The sequence below is a fragment of the Pelmatolapia mariae genome, linkage group LG3_W (assembly GCF_036321145.2).
Source record: "Pelmatolapia mariae isolate MD_Pm_ZW linkage group LG3_W, Pm_UMD_F_2, whole genome shotgun sequence".
Classification (NCBI taxonomy): domain Eukaryota; kingdom Metazoa; phylum Chordata; class Actinopteri; order Cichliformes; family Cichlidae; genus Pelmatolapia; species Pelmatolapia mariae.
Window position 1 is genome coordinate 31,650,431 of NC_086229.1, and position 19,413 is coordinate 31,669,843.

The 19,413-nt window shown below is 40.9% G+C and overlaps 1 protein-coding gene across 1 annotated transcript in view; it reads right to left on the minus strand.

Moving 5' to 3' along the window:
• Positions 1-2,977: 2,977 nt before the first annotated feature.
• Positions 2,978-19,413, minus strand: part of LOC135932641 (uncharacterized) — a 72,266-nt gene continuing 55,830 nt past the window's right edge. Inside the window, exons 3-4 of the mRNA XM_065470147.1 lie at positions 3,388-3,659; positions 2,978-3,001 (exon numbers count right to left, since the gene is read on the minus strand). Coding sequence (XP_065326219.1) covers positions 2,978-3,001; positions 3,388-3,659 — 296 coding nt within the window. The remainder of the gene's footprint in view (positions 3,002-3,387; positions 3,660-19,413) is intronic.

Below are 19,413 nucleotides of genomic sequence, written 5' to 3' on the forward strand. Positions count from 1 at the left end.
TTTTCTTCATGTACTTCTGCTGTATTTCTTCTATTTCTTTCAGCCCAGTGTATTTCCAAGTTCCATGTTCCGCTAGTTATGGTTTTCAATTTTCTTGTACACGTTATATGTTCCACTATTTGATTTTCCTCTAAAACAGCCTAACAAAGATTCAAATCCTCTCTTCATTTAGAGCTCTCTGGTTATGTTTGCCATAACATCAACATTAAATATAAAACAAGCTCAAACTGAAAGAGCACAAAGAGCTATCAATTTAAAATATATTGGAATTAATAAACATTAGACTATGATAGAGTCCTACATATCAAACTGAGAAAACAGTCTGCTTTGATGGTGGACTTGTTCTGTTTTCCTACAGAGCACCACGTCATCTTCTTATATCAACATCTGCCAGTCTGTGTACAGGGAATGAGGAAACCCCGTTCATTTACTGAGATCAAGAGCAGACTTTCCAGTGTAAGACTTCATAAATATGTGACCATGAGCTGACTCTGGAACAGCTTCTATACAATCATGGACTGTAAAACAGAGGCAGGAGCCACCCTCTCTCTCCTGCACTGTACGGCTCAACTCACATACAGCAAACCTGCACTGATTCTACATATGTCACATTCCCATGATGCATCACAGGCTGTTTGATTGGATCTTTTTCATTGAGGATTTGTAATGTGGATAAACAGATGTTACTCTCACCTCTGACACTGAGAGTCACTGATTTCTGTAGCAGCATGTGTCCATCCTTGTTGTAGACGGTGCAGGTGTAGACTCCACTGTCAGTGAGTTGGAGGTCTTTCAGGGTCAGACTGAGGTCTCCATTTTTTATTTGCTCGTTCTTCACTTCTGTGCGACTTTGTATGTAAGACTGGTTTTGGTCTTTCTGATAAACGTGGACTTTCTTGTCTTCATGTTTCCACTCCGCTGTGACGTCCTGAAGCTTGATAACAGTTGTAAATGGCAGCAGGACAGACTGAACCCCTTTAACTGTTTCCACCATCTGAACCTCAGGTACTGAGAGGAGAATATGAGACAGACAGACGGATGTCAGTGAAGGTGATCCTCCATCATCTACAGTTATTATAGTTTGATACTTTCATTGTTTTTATTTAGTGTTGGCCTTTTCTTTTGAATTCAGTTTAGTTTCTGTCAGTTTCCAGAGTGGGTTTGCTTCTTTCACTTTTGTTTTGATTGTGTATAAATGTTTAGTTTTTGTTTAACTTTTATTATGTGAACTCTTAGTTTTAGTCTTGTCAGGGTCCTGGGTCTGAGCGACCCAGGGACCCTGAGCAGTTTTGGACTTATATTATAATGTATGTATTTTGTATTGCTGTCCCTCGTTCTCCCTGCATATGTGTGGGTGTGGGTGTGTGTGTGTATGTGGGTGTGGCCCTGGCAGGTGATTGGCCACACCTGAAGACCATGTCACACCTGCAGCTGATCAGGCCTCGTTGGAGGAGCTACTTGAGAGTGTGGTGGAGCTCTCTCCGACGCGGGATCATTGCGTGACTTGACGTTAGTCTCCCGGCTAGTCAGTCAGATTGTCCTCCCGCATTGTGTGTCTGTCTTATGGCTGTCTGTTTGTCATATCCCCAGGAGAAGCAGGGAGACAAGAGGACGAGCGAGCACGGGGTGCTCAGACACCAAGGAGCGGGGACACTGACACTGGGAGAAGGACACGTCACGGGAGTCGGGAGTGCACAGTGGATTAACTATTGTTTTCCTTACCACTGTAAATAAACGCACTGTTTACACACAGAGCACCGCGACTGGGTCCTCATTCCTCACACCCCCCACGGTCTGCCAGCCAGACCGTGACAGAATGATCCCGCCAAGCATGGACCCAGCGGTCTCTGAGGAGAGGCTCAGGAGGGAGATTATGGACAGAGTTTATAGACTGTGTGAATTGTGGTGGGAGAAGCCCGCGGAAATGTTGCGTCGCGCCGTGGAGAGGTTGCTGCAGGATACGCTTTTTAAGTTTCCCTGGCTGATGGACTCCCTCAATGCAGTCGTCCTGGATTTCCTCCTCTCAACCCTCCACCTCCACTCTCCTCCTCAGGCTGCTCACCGGCTCGGACAGCTGGTGGATTCGCAGCCTGATACGCCGGCCCCGACGTCTACCCAGAAACGACGTTCGCGCCGCCGGTGCTCCTCACCGCAGCCGAATTCACGGTCATCTCAAGTGCCGGCTGTGGTGAGTAACACGGACAATATTTCATTTCTCTCACAATCTGTTTTTGTGTCTGTAGTGGATGCTGACGCTGCTGTAAGCCAGCCGTACGCACAGGTAGCACCACCTCGGTTGGCGGTTTCCACACCACTCGCTGCATCACCATCTGCAGCTATAGTGCCACCGCTGTCTCATCTCCCTACAGCCACTACTCAACCTTCTTCTTCACCACCCGATCCTGCTCAGCCCGAGCCGGAGGAGCCCGCGCCGCCAGCTGCGAAGCCCTGCGAGCCGGAGCGGGAGCTCGGAGAGCGGGAGGAGCCCGCGCCGCCAGCTGAGGAGCCCAGCGAGCCGCCAGCTGAGGAGCAGGCTGGTCCGTACTGTCACGGCGAGTGAGATGAGTCGTGTGGAAAAGGTAAAGGAGGATCCAAGCGCAGGCAGTCGTGAAGGTGTGAAGGTGATTTATTGACACAAAAAATATAGAGAGGCAAACGACAAAACGGAGAACTAAACTATACTGGGACAACTAAACTACAGAGCATGAACAAGAACACGAACCTGAACATAAAGCAAGGTGGACAACGGTACAAGATGGTGACAGCAGGGAACACACGGAAGAAACATGGTGGACACACAGACGGACCAGCAACTACAATGACTGAAGACATGACTTAAATACACAAAGAAACACAGGGAGATTACACACAGGTGGTGGACACAGCTGGGAGTAATTAACGAGACGAGACAAGGGAGGTAAACTGAACACACTCACATGAGACGCAGACCTTCACAATAAAACAGGAAACAAGAACACTACACCAAGATGCAGACCTGACACTGAGAGACAGACAGAGGAAGACACATGGAACTTGAACTAAACCTGCAATAAACATGAGAACACAAACCCTACGAACTAATACCTAAACAAGAATAACCAAAACATAGATTGATAATCATCATCATAAGAAAAGAATCACAAATGCAAAATACACCAAAACATAACAACTCAAAATACTGGGTCCAACGGACCCAGAACCGTGACAAAATGTTTAGTTTTTGTTTAACTTTTATTATGTGAACTCTTAGTTTTAGTCTCTAAATTCTTTTTTCTTACTTATAAATCTATACCTATCTTGGACGGTGGACAAACAGCTGTAACACTCACCTCTGACACTGAGAGTCACTGATTTCCGTAGCAGCATGTGTCCATCCTTGTTGTAGACGGTGCAGGTGTAGACTCCACTGTCAGTGAGGTGGAGGTCTTTCAGGGTCAGACTGAGGTCTTTAGCGCTCAGTGGTTCTTTGTTCATCTCAGTGCGGCCTACATAAACCTGATCCTGTTTCTGACTGCTGTTGTTACAGTGAACCATCTTTTCTTCAGGGTGAGTGAGTCTCCACTCCACTTTGATCACCTGAGGAAGCTCACCTGTAATTTTAAACGGCATCAGGACAGACTTCTGACCTTGTGTCACCTCCACCACTACTGACTGGTAGTCTGTGAGGAGAACAAAGCAGAACATGAGCTGTACAGACAGAAACAATGAGAGACGTCAGCATGACAGACTCAGTTTGGTTGAAGATCAAGGGGACTGAGATCCTCTGGCTCATCTATTAGAAAGAGTAGATGAGACTGAACATCCAGCCTTTTATAGCTACAGACATACAGAGTGCTATAATAGAATATTTTGCTAATAGTTAGTCATGCATAAATCTATTCTAAATCTATTATGTATGGAATTTCAGGAGCGGGACCACGCCTCCAAACACGCTCCTTCCGGCTGCCATCTATATAGGTTCCCCCCAGTTCCGCAAGCTGATCATTCTCGTTTACGTGCCCCACCCTCCCTCCATCCTTCTTCTCCATTCTTCACCTTCTTCATTTCTGTTTATTACATGGGGATCTGCCAGGTCCGTGAGCCATCGCCAGAGGCCTTCCCCAAACCGCAGCTCAATTCATGTCAAAGCATTCACTTTTACCTACTAAAATGCTGTCAAACTTAAAATGAGGACGTGGGCCCAGCGAGTGAAATGAAATATAAGGGATGAAAAAATGAAACTTGGGTAATGTTTAAACTTTGCCTTTAATTTTATGCATGCTGAGATAGAAAGAGGAACTGCTGAGCCTGATTGTGAAATATGCCAAGAATGTGCAGGCAGCACGGTGGCACGATGGTTAGCACTGCTGCCACTCAGCAAGAAGGTCCTGCGTTCAATTCCACCATCAGGCCGGGATCTTTCCGTGTGGAGTTTGCATGTTCTCCATGTGTTTGTGTGGCCTATCTCCCACAGCCTAAAGAAAGGGGATCGGTTAATTGACTAATCTAAATTACCCATAGGTGTGAATGGTTGTGTGTTAGCCCTGTGACAGACTGGCGACCTGTCCAGGTTGTACCCTGCCTCTCGCCCTGTGACAGCTGGGATAGGCTCCAGCCCCTCTGAAAAGCATAAGTGGAAGCGAATGGATGGATGGGTGTGTATTTATACATGGACTTTGATGGAACATTTATGAAGCACAGAAAATGTTAGCAAGGGGAGAGAGAGAGAGTGGAAGCACTGCACATGCCCAAATGAGTTTATTAGGAAGGTTCAGGGTTCTGTTAGGGTTAGAAATCTTTGGTATTGTATTTAAATTATTAAATAAAGCTGTTTTAATGATTTTCTTTATACACAATGCAAATGTGGAGCCTTCCTTCTATTGGATTTTGTACATATTGGAATTTTGAACTGAGCACTTCAAAAAGACTTTGCATAGAGCACTACTGCACCAACACTGTAAATAAACTCAATGAACTTTCATTCCTGAGTCCTGCGTTTGAGTCCAGTCAGACAAACCATGACAGCTTGATCTCATCTGTCAGACATTGGAAACAGTAATACAGCTATGTACTTATGATTTTAACTAAATGACTGTATTAATGCAGTATTTTCAGTTCCATGTTTTCCTCTTTAACCACAGGTGATCCAATCAAAGGTAACAACACAAAACATTTAACAGGAAATATTTAAATCCTCTCTTCATTTGCTGCTCTCTGGTTATTTGTGGCACAACTTCAACATTTAATACAAAATATTTGTCTCAAAAAGCATTGCACTGTGACACAGTCCTACATATCAAACTGAGAAAACAGTCTGCTTTGATAGTGGACTTCTATACAATCATGGACTGTAAAACAGAGGCAGGAGCCACCCTCTCTCTCCTGCGCTGTACGGCTCAACTCACATACAGCAAACCTGCACTGATTCTACATATGTCACATTCCCATGATGCATCACAGGCTGTTTGATTGGATCTTTTTCATTGAGGATTTGTAATGTGGACAAACAGATGTTACTCTCACCTTTGACACTGAGAGTCACTGATTTCTGTAGCAGCATGTGTCCATCCTTGTTGTAGACGGTGCAGGTGTAGACTCCACTGTCAGTGAGTTGGAGGTCTTTCAGGGTCAGATTGAGGTCTCCATTTTTTATTTGCTCGTTCTTCACTTCTGTGCGACTTTGTATGTAAGACTGGTTTTGGTCTTTCTGATAAACGTGGACTTTCTTGTTTTCATGTTTCCACTCCGCTGTGACGTCCTGAAGCTTGATATCAGTTGTAAATGGCAGCAGGACAGACTGAACCCCTTTAACTGTTTCCACCATCTGAACCTCAGGAACTGAGAGGAGAATATGAGACAGACAGACAGATGTCAGTGAAGGTGATCCTCCATCATCTACAGTTATTATAGTTTGATACTTTCATTGTTTTTATTTAGCGTTGGCCTTTTCTTTTGAATTCAGTTTAGTTTCTGTGAGTTTCCAGAGTGGCTTTGCTTCTTTCACTTTTGTTTTGATTGTGTGTAAATGTTTAGTTTTTGTTTAACTTTTATTATGTGAACTCTTAGTTTTAGTCTCTAAATTCTTTTTTCTTACTTATAAATATTTTGGACGGTGGACAAACAGCTGTAACACTCACCTCTGACACTGAGAGTCACTGATTTCCGTAGCAGCATGTGTCCATCCTTGTTGTAGACGGTGCAGGTGTAGACTCCACTGTCAGTGAGGTGGAGGTCTTTCAGGGTCAGACTGAGGTCTTTAGTGTTCAGTGGGTCTTTCTTCATCTCAGTGCGCTGTTTCTGATCTTGGCCCTTTAAGTGACACTGGTCTTTACCAATCTGATACTCATGGACCATCTTGTTTTTGTGTTTCCACTCCATTTTGACATCCTGGGTGAAGCCTTCTTTGATTTGAAAGGGCAGCAGGACAAACTCCTTCCCCTGTGTCACCTCCACCATCTCCAGCTGGTACTCTAAAGAGAAAACAGAGGAGAACATAGTCAGAGAGACAACATCCTTTACATCTAGATGACTCATTGTAGAGACGTCAGGTCTGAACTTCCTGGAGCCAGGAGATTTTCTGACTGAGGCCAGACCCACAAAATCAGGCACTTCCTTTGATAGATCCAAATCTTGTACCGGTTAAAGGACTCAGTATAAGATTTGGGCACCGATGAGCTACTAGAAGATGGATCTTCAAAGTCCTCATCCCCACAATGTTGTGCACCATCAGACTCTTCTCTCTCATTACATGAGCCAGTAAAAATTTTTGGCTTCTTCATTAGTTGGGAATGCTTCCCTAATTTTGTGATTGTTAGTCTATCTTTGTCATGGCCTTGAGCTGTTTGACCTAGGGTTTTTAAGTCTTTTAGCAGTCATGTCATTTGTAAAGTTTTTATTTAAATATTCTGTTTGGTTCTTCATTTGTGTGTTTTTAGTGTTTATGTTTTATAATTGTACTTTTCTTAAGTGTTTTTAGTCTACTTCTTAGTTCTGGGTTGTATTAGAGTTTAGTTTTTCTCTCAGTGTCTCTTGTTCCATTTTTTGTGTGTCTGCATTTCCATGTTTAGTTATCACTTCTCACTTCCTGCTTTATTGGATAGTTATTCATCCCTTGCTCTTTACTGTGAGTTTTACTTCCCTCATCTTATTATCTGTTCTTTTACATCTGTGTCTCATTTTCCCAACTGTCTCTACTCCCCTGATTACCCTTCTCTGTGTGTATATATAGTGCTGATTTCTCTCAGTCCTGGTCAAAACATCAACTCTACTTCTCAGTGAATTTTCTTCATGTACTTCTGCTGTATTTCTTCTATTTCTTTCAGCCCAGTGTATTTCCAAGTTCCATGTTCCGCTAGTTATGGTTTTCAATTTTCTTGTACACGTTATATGTTCCACTATTTGATTTTCCTCTAAAACAGCCTAACAAAGATTCAAATCCTCTCTTCATTTAGAGCTCTCTGGTTATGTTTGCCATAACATCAACATTAAATATAAAACAAGCTCAAACTGAAAGAGCACAAAGAGCTATCAATTTAAAATATATTGGAATTAATAAACATTAGACTATGATAGAGTCCTACATATCAAACTGAGAAAACAGTCTGCTTTGATGGTGGACTTGTTCTGTTTTCCTACAGAGCACCACGTCATCTTCTTATATCAACATCTGCCAGTCTGTGTACAGGGAATGAGGAAACCCCGTTCATTTACTGAGATCAAGAGCAGACTTTCCAGTGTAAGACTTCATAAATATGTGACCATGAGCTGACTCTGGAACAGCTTCTATACAATCATGGACTGTAAAACAGAGGCAGGAGCCACCCTCTCTCTCCTGCACTGTACGGCTCAACTCACATACAGCAAACCTGCACTGATTCTACATATGTCACATTCCCATGATGCATCACAGGCTGTTTGATTGGATCTTTTTCATTGAGGATTTGTAATGTGGATAAACAGATGTTACTCTCACCTCTGACACTGAGAGTCACTGATTTCTGTAGCAGCATGTGTCCATCCTTGTTGTAGACGGTGCAGGTGTAGACTCCACTGTCAGTGAGTTGGAGGTCTTTCAGGGTCAGACTGAGGTCTCCATTTTTTATTTGCTCGTTCTTCACTTCTGTGCGACTTTGTATGTAAGACTGGTTTTGGTCTTTCTGATAAACGTGGACTTTCTTGTCTTCATGTTTCCACTCCGCTGTGACGTCCTGAAGCTTGATATCAGTTGTAAATGGCAGCAGGACAGACTGAACCCCTTTAACTGTTTCCACCATCTGAACCTCAGGAACTGAGAGGAGAATATGAGACAGACAGACAGATGTCAGTGAAGGTGATCCTCCATCATCTACAGTTATTATAGTTTGATACTTTCATTGTTTTTATTTAGTGTTGGCCTTTTCTTTGGAATTCAGTTTAGTTTCTGTGAGTTTCCAGAGTGGGTTTGCTCCTTTCACTTTTGTTTTGATTGTGTGTAAATGTTTAGTTTTTGTTTAACTTTTATTACGTGAACTCTTAGTTTTAGTCTCTAAATTCTGTTTTGTTACTTATAAATCTATACCTATTTTGGACGGTGGACAAACAGCTGTAACACTCACCTCTGACACTGAGAGTCACTGCTTTCCGTAGCAGCATGTGTCCATCCTTGTTGTAGACGGTGCAGGTGTAGACTCCACTGTCAGTGAGGTGGAGGTCTTTCAGGGTCAGACTGAGGTCTTTAGTGTTCAGTGGGTCTTTCTTCATCTCAGTGCGCTGTTTCTGATCTTGGCCCTTTAAGTGACACTGGTCTTTACCAATCTGATACTCATGGACCATCTTGTTTTTGTGTTTCCACTCCATTTTGACATCCTGGGTGAAGCCTTCTTTGATTTGAAAGGGCAGCAGGACAAACTCCTTCCCCTGTGTCACCTCCACCATCTCCAGCTGGTACTCTAAAGAGAAAACAGAGGAGAACATAGTCAGAGAGACAACATCCTTTACATCTAGATGACTCATTGTAGAGACGTCAGGTCTGAACTTCCTGGAGCCAGGAGATTTTCTGACTGAGGCCAGACCCACAAAATCAGGCACTTCCTTTGATAGATCCAAATCTTGTACCGGTTAAAGGACTCAGTATAAGATTTGGGCACCGATGAGCTACTAGAAGATGGATCTTCAAAGTCCTCATCCCCACAATGTTGTGCACCATCAGACTCTTCTCTCTCATTACATGAGCCAGTAAAAATTTTTGGCTTCTTCATTAGTTGGGAATGCTTCCCTAATTTTGTGATTGTTAGTCTATCTTTGTCATGGCCTTGAGCTGTTTGACCTAGGGTTTTTAAGTCTTTTAGCAGTCATGTCATTTGTAAAGTTTTTATTTAAATATTCTGTTTGGTTCTTCATTTGTGTGTTTTTAGTGTTTATGTTTTATAATTGTACTTTTCTTAAGTGTTTTTAGTCTACTTCTTAGTTCTGGGTTGTATTAGAGTTTAGTTTTTCTCTCAGTGTTTCTTGTTCCATTTTTTGTGTGACGTTTGTGTGTCTGCATTTCCATGTTTAGTTATCACTTCTCACTTCCTGCTTTATTGGATAGTTATTCATCCCTTGCTCTTTACTGTGAGTTTTACTTCCCTCATCTTATTATCTGTTCTTTTACATCTGTGTCTCATTTTCCCAACTGTCTCTACTCCCCTGATTACCCTTCTCTGTGTGTATATATAGTGCTGATTTCTCTCAGTCCTGGTCAAAACATCAACTCTACTTCTCTGTGAATTTTCTTCATGTACTTCTGCTGTATTTCTTCTATTTCTTTCAGCCCAGTGTATTTCCAAGTTCCATGTTCCGCTAGTTATGGTTTTCAATTTTCTTGTACACGTTATATGTTCCACTAATTGATTTTCCTCTAAAACAGCCTAACAAAGATTCAAATCCTCTCTTCATTTAGAGCTCTCTGGTTATGTTTGCCATAACATCAACATTAAATATAAAACAAGCTCAAACTGAAAGAGCACAAAGAGCTATCAATTTAAAATATATTGGAATTAATAAATGCATCATGGGAATGTCACATTCCCATGATGCATCACAGGCTGTTTGATTGGATCTTTTTCATTGAGGATTTGTAATGTGGACAAACAGATGTTACTCTCACCTTTGACACTGAGAGTCACTGCTTTCTGTAGCAGCATGTGTCCATCCTTGTTGTAGACGCTGCAGGTGTAGACTCCACTGTCAGTGAGGTGGAGGTCTTTCAGGGTCAGACTGAGGTCTCCATTTTTTATTTGCTCGTTCTTCACTTCTGTGCGACTTTGTATGTAAGACTGGTTTTGGTCTCTCTGATAAACGTGGACTTTCTTGTCTTCATGTTTCCACTCCGCTGTGACGTCCTGAAGCTTGATATCAGTTGTAAATGGCAGCAGGACAGACTGAACCCCTTTAACTGTTTCCACCATCTGAACCTCAGGAACTGAGAGGAGAATATGAGACAGACAGACAGATGTCAGTGAAGGTGATCCTCCATCATCTACAGTTATTATAGTTTGATACTTTCATTGTTTTTATTTAGCGTTGGCCTTTTCTTTTGAATTCAGTTTAGTTTCTGTGAGTTTCCAGAGTGGCTTTGCTTCTTTCACTTTTGTTTTGATTGTGTGTAAATGTTTAGTTTTTGTTTAACTTTTATTACGTGAACTCTTACTTTTAGTCTCTAAATTCTTTTTTCTTACTTATAAATCTATACCTATTTTGGACAGTGGACAAACAGCTGTAACACTCACCTCTGACACTGAGAGTCACTGATTTCCGTAGCAGCATGTGTCCATCCTTGTTGTAGACGGTGCAGGTGTAGACTCCACTGTCAGTGAGGTGGAGGTCTTTCAGGGTCAGACTGAGGTCTTTAGTGTTCAGTGGGTCTTTCTTCATCTCAGTGCGCTGTTTCTGATCTTGGCCCTTTAAGTGACACTGGTCTTTACCAATCTGATACTCATGGACCATCTTGTTTTTGTGTTTCCACTCCACTTTGACATCCTGGGTGAAGCCTTCTTTGATTTTAAAGGGCAGCAGGACAAACTCCTTCCCCTGTGTCACCTCCACCATCTCCAGCTGGTACTCTAAAGAGAAAACAGAGGAGAACATAGTCAGAGAGACAACATCCTTTACATCTAGATGACTCATTGTAGAGACGTCAGGTCTGAACTTCCTGGAGCCAGGAGATTTTCTGACTGAGGCCAGACCCACAAAATCAGACACTTCCTTTGATAGATCCAAATCTTGTACCGGTTAAAGGACTCAGTATAAGATTTGGGCACCGATGAGCTACTAGAAGATGGATCTTCAAAGTCCTCATGCCCACAATGTTGTGCACCATCAGACTCTTGTCTCTCATTACATGAGCCAGTAAAAATTTTTGGCTTCTTCATTAGTTGGGAATGCTTCCCTAATTTTGTGATTGTTAGTCTATCTTTGTCATGGCCTTGAGCTGTTTGACCTAGGGTTTTTAAGTCTTTTAGCAGTCATGTCATTTGTAAAGTTTTTATTTAAATATTCTGTTTGGTTCTTCATTTGTGTGTTTTTAGTGTTTATGTTTTATAATTGTACTTTTCTTAAGTGTTTTTAGTCTACTTCTTAGTTCTGGGTTGTATTAGAGTTTAGTTTTTCTCTCAGTGTTTCTTGTTCCATTTTTTGTGTGACGTTTGTGTGTCTGCATTTCCATGTTTAGTTATCACTTCTCACTTCCTGCTTTATTGGATAGTTATTCATCCCTTGCTCTTTACTGTGAGTTTTACTTCCCTCATCTTATTATCTGTTCTTTTACATCTGTGTCTCATTTTCCCAACTGTCTCTACTCCCCTGATTACCCTTCTCTGTGTGTATATATAGTGCTGATTTCTCTCAGTCCTGGTCAAAACATCAACTCTACTTCTCAGTGAATTTTCTTCATGTACTTCTGCTGTATTTCTTCTATTTCTTTCAGCCCAGTGTATTTCCAAGTTCCATGTTCCGCTAGTTATGGTTTTCAATTTTCTTTTAGACGTTATATGTTCCCCTATTTGACTTTCCTCTAAAACAGCCTAACAAAGATTCAAATCCTCTCTTCATTTAGAGCTCTCTGGTTATTTGTGCCATAACTTCAACATTAAATATAAAACAATCTCAAACTGAAAGAGCACAAAGAGCTATCAATTTAAAATATATTGGAATTAATAAATGCATCATGGGAATGTCACATTCCCATGATGCATCACAGGCTGTTTGATTGGATCTTTTTCATTGAGGATTTGTAATGTGGACAAACAGATGTTACTCTCACCTTTGACACTGAGAGTCACTGATTTCTGTAGCAGCATGTGTCCATCCTTGTTGTAGACGCTGCAGGTGTAGACTCCACTGTCAGTGAGGTGGAGGTCTTTCAGGGTCAGACTGAGGTCTCCATTTTTTATTTGCTCGTTCTTCACTTCTGTGCGACTTTGTATGTAAGACTGGTTTTGGTCTTTCTGATAAACGTGGACTTTCTTGTCTTCATGTTTCCACTCCGCTGTGACGTCCTGAAGCTTGATATCAGTTGTAAATGGCAGCAGGACAGACTGAACCCCTTTAACTGTTTCCACCATCTGAACCTCAGGAACTGAGAGGAGAATATGAGACAGACAGACAGATGTCAGTGAAGGTGATCCTCCATCATCTACAGTTATTATAGTTTGATACTTTCATTGTTTTTATTTAGTGTTGGCCTTTTCTTTTGAATTCAGTTTAGTTTCTGTCAGTTTCCAGAGTGGCTTTGCTTCTTTCACTTTTGTTTTGATTGTGTGTAAATGTTTAGTTTTTGTTTAACTTTTATTACGTGAACTCTTACTTTTAGTCTCTAAATTCTTTTTTCTTACTTATAAATCTATACCTATTTTGGACAGTGGACAAACAGCTGTAACACTCACCTCTGACACTGAGAGTCACTGATTTCCGTAGCAGCATGTGTCCATCCTTGTTGTAGACGGTGCAGGTGTAGACTCCACTGTCAGTGAGGTGGAGGTCTTTCAGGGTCAGACTGAGGTCTTTAGTGTTCAGTGGGTCTTTCTTCATCTCAGTGCGCTGTTTCTGATCTTGGCCCTTTAAGTGACACTGGTCTTTACCAATCTGATACTCATGGACCATCTTGTTTTTGTGTTTCCACTCCACTTTGACATCCTGGGTGAAGCCTTCTTTGATTTTAAAGGGCAGCAGGACAAACTCCTTCCCCTGTGTCACCTCCACCATCTCCAGCTGGTACTCTAAAGAGAAAACAGAGGAGAACATAGTCAGAGAGACAACATCCTTTACATCTAGATGACTCATTGTAGAGACGTCAGGTCTGAACTTTCTGGAGCCAGGAGATTTTCTGACTGAGGCCAGACCCACAAAATCAGGCACTTCCTTTGATAGATCCAAATCTTGTACCGGTTAAAGGACTCAGTATAAGATTTGGGCACCGATGAGCTACTAGAAGATGGATCTTCAAAGTCCTCATGCCCACAATGTTGTGCACCATCAGACTCTTCTCTCTCACTACATGAGCCAGTAAAAAAATTTGGCTTCTTCATTAGTTGGAAATGCTTCCCTAATTTTGTGATTGTTAGTCTATCTTTGTCATGGCCTTGAGCTGTTTGACCTAGGGTTTTTAAGTCTTTTAGCAGTCATGTCATTTGTAAAGTTTTTATTTAAATATTCTGTTTGGTTCTTCATTTGTGTGTTTTTAGTGTTTATGTTTTATAATTGTACTTTTCTTAAGTGTTTTTAGTCTACTTCTTAGTTCTGGGTTGTATTAGAGTTTAGTTTTTCTCTCAGTGTCTCTTGTTCCATTTTTTGTGTGTCTGCATTTCCATGTTTAGTTATCACTTCTCACTTCCTGCTTTATTGGATAGTTATTCATCCCTTGCTCTTTACTGTGAGTTTTACTTCCCTCATCTTATTATCTGTTCTTTTACATCTGTGTCTCATTTTCCCAACTGTCTCTACTCCCCTGATTACCCTTCTCTGTGTGTATATATAGTGCTGATTTCTCTCAGTCCTGGTCAAAACATCAACTCTACTTCTCAGTGAATTTTCTTCATGTACTTCTGCTGTATTTCTTCTATTTCTTTCAGCCCAGTGTATTTCCAAGTTCCATGTTCCGCTAGTTATGGTTTTCAATTTTCTTTTAGACGTTATATGTTCCCCTATTTGACTTTCCTCTAAAACAGCCTAACAAAGATTCAAATCCTCTCTTCATTTAGAGCTCTCTGGTGATTTGTGCCATAACTTCAACATTAAATATTGTCAAAAGATTTTATTATGTTTATGCTTAAAAGTACATTTCATTTTCTAGATGTGTTTGCTCTTTTAGTATTCAGCTCAAATAGAGAAGTTACTCTGTGCAAGCACCACAGGAAGCCTGCACGCAGCACAGTTCTATTTTATCTCTTCTTGTACGTCTCTGAGAAGGACTTGCTACACAAATATGCTTGAAGTATAAATAAAGGCTGACAACTATTGCAGGGTGTGAGTCTCCTTTGAGTTCTCACCCGTGTGCACGTTAAACTTGCAAACCTGTCTGAGTGTCATTTATTCCGACCTGAGTTGCACTGCAGGAAAACTCCTGACATTTCTTTTCCTTCGAGCCGGATGGGACATAACACTTTTGTGTGACCCCACGGGAAAACCTCATCGAGTCCTGACGTCGTGAGAAGCCCGCGCTGAAGTCTGTCGACAGCTCCTGTCCAGGTACAGGATAGAGACCAGAGACGTGAATTCGGGTTCTGGCCAGCGTTCTTAAAAGTGGTCCACGACGGTGGGGGTCGATGAGGGGGACCTGACAACCCGGCAATCAGCAAACAGGTGAATATTGACACTCTGAAACACGTTGCGAAAAATCGTAGTAGGCTCGCCCGAGAGGGGCTGGTAGCATTTTAAAATAAAATAGAGCTCATCTGGGACTGGTAGCTCCCCTGTAGTTGGTAAAGTAGGCTCGCCCGAGAGGGGCTGGTAGCATCTTAAAATAAAATAGAGCTCGTCTGGGACTGGTAGCTCCCCCGTAGTGGGTAAAGGTAGCACGCGTATAAAGGTATTTATTGTTTTATTTTTGTTGGTGGAATAAGTTGATTTTACAGCACAATAAGGAGGCTGAACTATTCCACTAATTTGTTTACTGTAGGCCACCCAAGTACTGGTGAAAAGAGAAAAAGGTCGTGTTTCATCACATAAAGCTGACACCGCTTTCAAGAATAGCTTGAAAGTAGAAGGCCGTGTCAACTACCTCTCTCGATTCTCGTGCCAGAGAAGGTGCCGCAGTTGTGTAGTTGTAAAGGATTAAAATGGGTAACGAAGCTTCAAAACTCACTGCTGACGAGCAGTGGTTAGAGAAAAAATGTCCAGGCGCCGGACAAATTAGTGCATGTAGATGGAGAAATCCAAAAAAAAAACCCCCAAAAAACCTAAATGTCCCACATGGGAGGGAAAATGTAGCCCATCCGCATTGACTAAATTAAAAGAAACCCTCCAAGCAGAAATAAATACTGAAAAGGATGCTAAAAAGAAAACAAAGCGTACACAAGAGTTGTAATATCTTAAAGCATGGAAAGAGGAATGAAGTGGAATAAACAAAAGGTTAAATTAAATTAGAGCTTATGTATTCAAACTAATAATAGGAAGGATAACAACCTGTAAACTATAGACTTTAAAGTTCTGATGCTGGTCTATAAAGCTCTGAATGGTTTAGGACCAAAATACATCATTGACCTCCTGACCCAGTATGAACCTTCCAGATCTCTCAGGTCATCTGGATCTGGTCTTTTATCAGTTCCCAGAGTCAGAACCAGACACGGAGAAGCTGCATTCAGCTTTTATGCTCCTTATATCTGGAACAAACTCCCAGAAAGCCTCAGATCAGCTGAAACACTCAGTTTATTTAAATCCAGGTTGAAGACTCACCTGTTCTCAGCTGCTTTTGAATAAAGCACCAAATCCACACTTTTAAGCTTAAATTCTAAAACTTACATTTTAACTACTGATTTTATCTACTGTTCTGATTTTATCTACTGTTCTGATTTTTGATTTTATATACTGTTTTGTTTGTTTGTTTGTTTGTTTCCTTGTCTTAATCAATTTTAAATCATGCTTTTTATCTATTTTGTTTTTAATGTCTCTGTAAAGCACTTTGAATCACCTTGTTGTTGAATTGTGCTATATAAATAAACTTGCCTTGCCTTGCCTTGCCTAAACTGGTATTAACAATGAAACATAGTTGGCATGACGACCGTGCCTAGAATGAATAGAATGCATGAAACCAGATAATTCACACGAAAATATATCAAATAAAAAAGAGAGATGCATAAGGTATATTACGGCTGTGTCATTGTTCAGCCAAGGAAAGTATGTCTCCAGCTTGGGAAGGTGTGAAGCTACAGATTCGCACAGGCCCACGATGGATACATAATAAAATATAAAATAATACACTATTGTATATTAGTAGTAAAGTAGTGTATTGTAATATACTATTGCTGTTATAAAAAAGGAAAAAACAATACAATGATAACATTAATAATGACATACTGTTAATAAGAAGAGGCACCTCAGTCAGTTATGATGTGAGGTGGATGATTGTTAAAAGTAGTCTAAATCAAGCTTAAGGTTTGCTCAAACTCAGTACAATGATATATGAGATGAAGAAAATAAGGAAAATACCAAATCTAATCAAGTGCATAGAGACACTTGACCTGCTTGTAAACCTGTCATCTTAGATGAGACTTTGTTGAGATAAAGAGCAAACCTATACTAACAACTAATGAGCCAAACCCTGTATACAACAGCTAAAGCTACAAGATTGAGAAGCTGAATTAAATATGTGGACACTACCAAGCTGATGAGGAGCGGTGACGCGCATGGAGATTGTTGCTTTCGGTTTAGAGGGTTATTGAGCTTTATAACTATTGTTTGCAAATGTTGCTAAATGCCTGTGACTGAGACGCTGGTTTTGCTCACTACAATTGTATAAATAGAGTTTGAATTCATTACTGTGGATGTATAGTAAGTGACCACTATATATCTTTCAGTAGTAACCTCTCTTGAGCAATAAATGCCGGTGTGTTTTAGTTTTTTCTCCAGTTTATGTGTGTGCTGTGAGAATGATTAGAGGTTTCAGTTGTTTTTATTTGACTTGCTCTTTCTGATTATGAAAAGCATGTCTGAAATACTCATATGAAAGCATATTTTGAGTGATTTTAACTGTGTGAATGCTGTGAGTAGTAGGTTTTGAGTGATTGGGTGTGATTTGTACAAAAATAATAAAAAAATAAGTAATAATAACACTACAAAGGTTCATAGTAGAGTGAGTGAACAAGTGGAAGTTTGAGAGAAAAGGCAGTGTGTGTGATGATTCCTGATGTCTGAGCGTGGCATAAAGGTGTATTGGTTTTAGATCAAGGTTTAGACTATCAAGGTATAGACTATGAATACAAAGAAAAACAAAAGAGTTCGATTAGTCTGCAGAAACAGGAAATATGTGTGCCTGTGGTGTGTAAAGACAGCTCACAGAGAGAAACAGACGAGTTAAACTCTAAGAAGATGAAGCGAATGAATGTTTTAAGAAAAGTAATGAAAATGATATTAATTGTATGCTTTAGTGTGTCAGTACAGGTGGATTTCTCTCAACCTGGAACCTTGAGTACAGCGACAAAAGCATAGATTAATTGGGAAAATAAGCCACTTTTGGCTAGAATTTTATAGCTTGACCTCCCACTTTGTCCTCGACCCTGAGAAAAAGGCACTGAACATGATATTTTGCAGACTGTGTTTGTTGGAGCTTTGAAGGCGACACAAGGACACTGTGAAAAGAGGGACGAGGACTGATGGGAGGTGAAGCAGGACAAGTTCGAGTGCGAGAATACAGGGTATAATTGGGTTGAAATTGAAGGCTGAACTCATGATTGTTTAGAGATGTCTGCCATGTCATAAACAAAAGAAGGTAAAAATAATGACAGAAATAATTGACAACTATATTAATGAATAGACAACACATACACAAATTGTTATATGTGAAATTATTTTTGGAAAGAGTCAGAAGTGAGATAGTTTGAATTTAGAACTCAGTGATAAGATGCATGAATTAAACCTTATTGTAACAAACACTTGCAATGAAGAAAGCAGCTTACACTCAATTAATATGAACGCAAAGCCTTGGTGCCATAGGCAATTTGTTTTGTTTTTTGTTTGTTTGTTTTGTAAGTTTGAAAAACAAATTTGTGATCATACTTGTGGATCACAGTGACACATAATGATTAGGCATATGATTTGTTGATGCCTAGTTTTAGAGCTGTGAGCTATGAACTGTAAGCAATGCAAAGTTTTTCCCAACTTAGAAGTTTGACACATGCAAGACAACTTTCCTATGTAGGCATTTTGCTTTCACAGTCACACATCAGAATTGAGAAGTGTGGACAGTTAAACCCCAGCACACTTCTCCCTACTTTGCAAGATGGTGACGCACACTGCTGTATAAAGAAGCTAGATGAGGAAACAAAACCACGCGCTGACCTTTACAGCACACCACAAGCTGGTTAACATCTTTGTAGACGGTTCAGCGTCCAAAAATAGCCTTGGGCGGAACTGTGTAGGTTATGCGGTAACCACAGTAGACACAATTTTAGAAGCAAAAGCACTAACTTCCTCACACTCTGCACAGAGCGCAGAACTTACAGCTGTTACACGTGCCTGTCAACTGCATTAAGGACAAGACATAAACATATACACTGACAGCCAGTATGTCTTTGCAGCTCTACATTATTTTGCAAAAATTTGGCAGAATAGAGGAATGGTTACTTCTACTGGCGACCCAGTGCAACATGGAAGTCTGAGTGTCATTTATTCCGACCTGACTTGCACTGCAGGAAAACTCCTGACAAATATAAAACAAGCTCAAATTGAAAGAGCACAAAGAGCTATCAATTTAAAATATATTGGAATTAATAAACATTAGACTGTGACACAGTCCTACATATCAAACTGAGAAAACAGTCTGCTTTGATGGTGGACTTGTTCTGTTTTCCTACAGAGCACCACGTCATCTTCTTATATCAATATCTGCCAGTCTGTGTACAGGGAATGAGGAAACCCCGTTCATTTACTGAGATCAAGAGCAGACTTTCCAGTGTAAGACTTCATAAATATGTGAACATGAGCTGACTCTGGACAATCATGGACTGTAAAACAGAGGCAGGTGCCACCCTCTCTCTCCTGCACTGTACGGGCTCAACTCACATACAGCAAACCTGCACTGATTCTACATATGTCACATTCCCATGATGCATCACAGGCTGTTTGATTGGATCTTTTTCATTGAGGATTTGTAATGTGGACAAACAGCTGTTACTCTCACCTTTGACACTGAGAGTCACTGCTTTCTGTAGCAGCATGTGTCCATCCTTGTTGTAGACGGTGCAGGTGTAGACTCCACTGTCA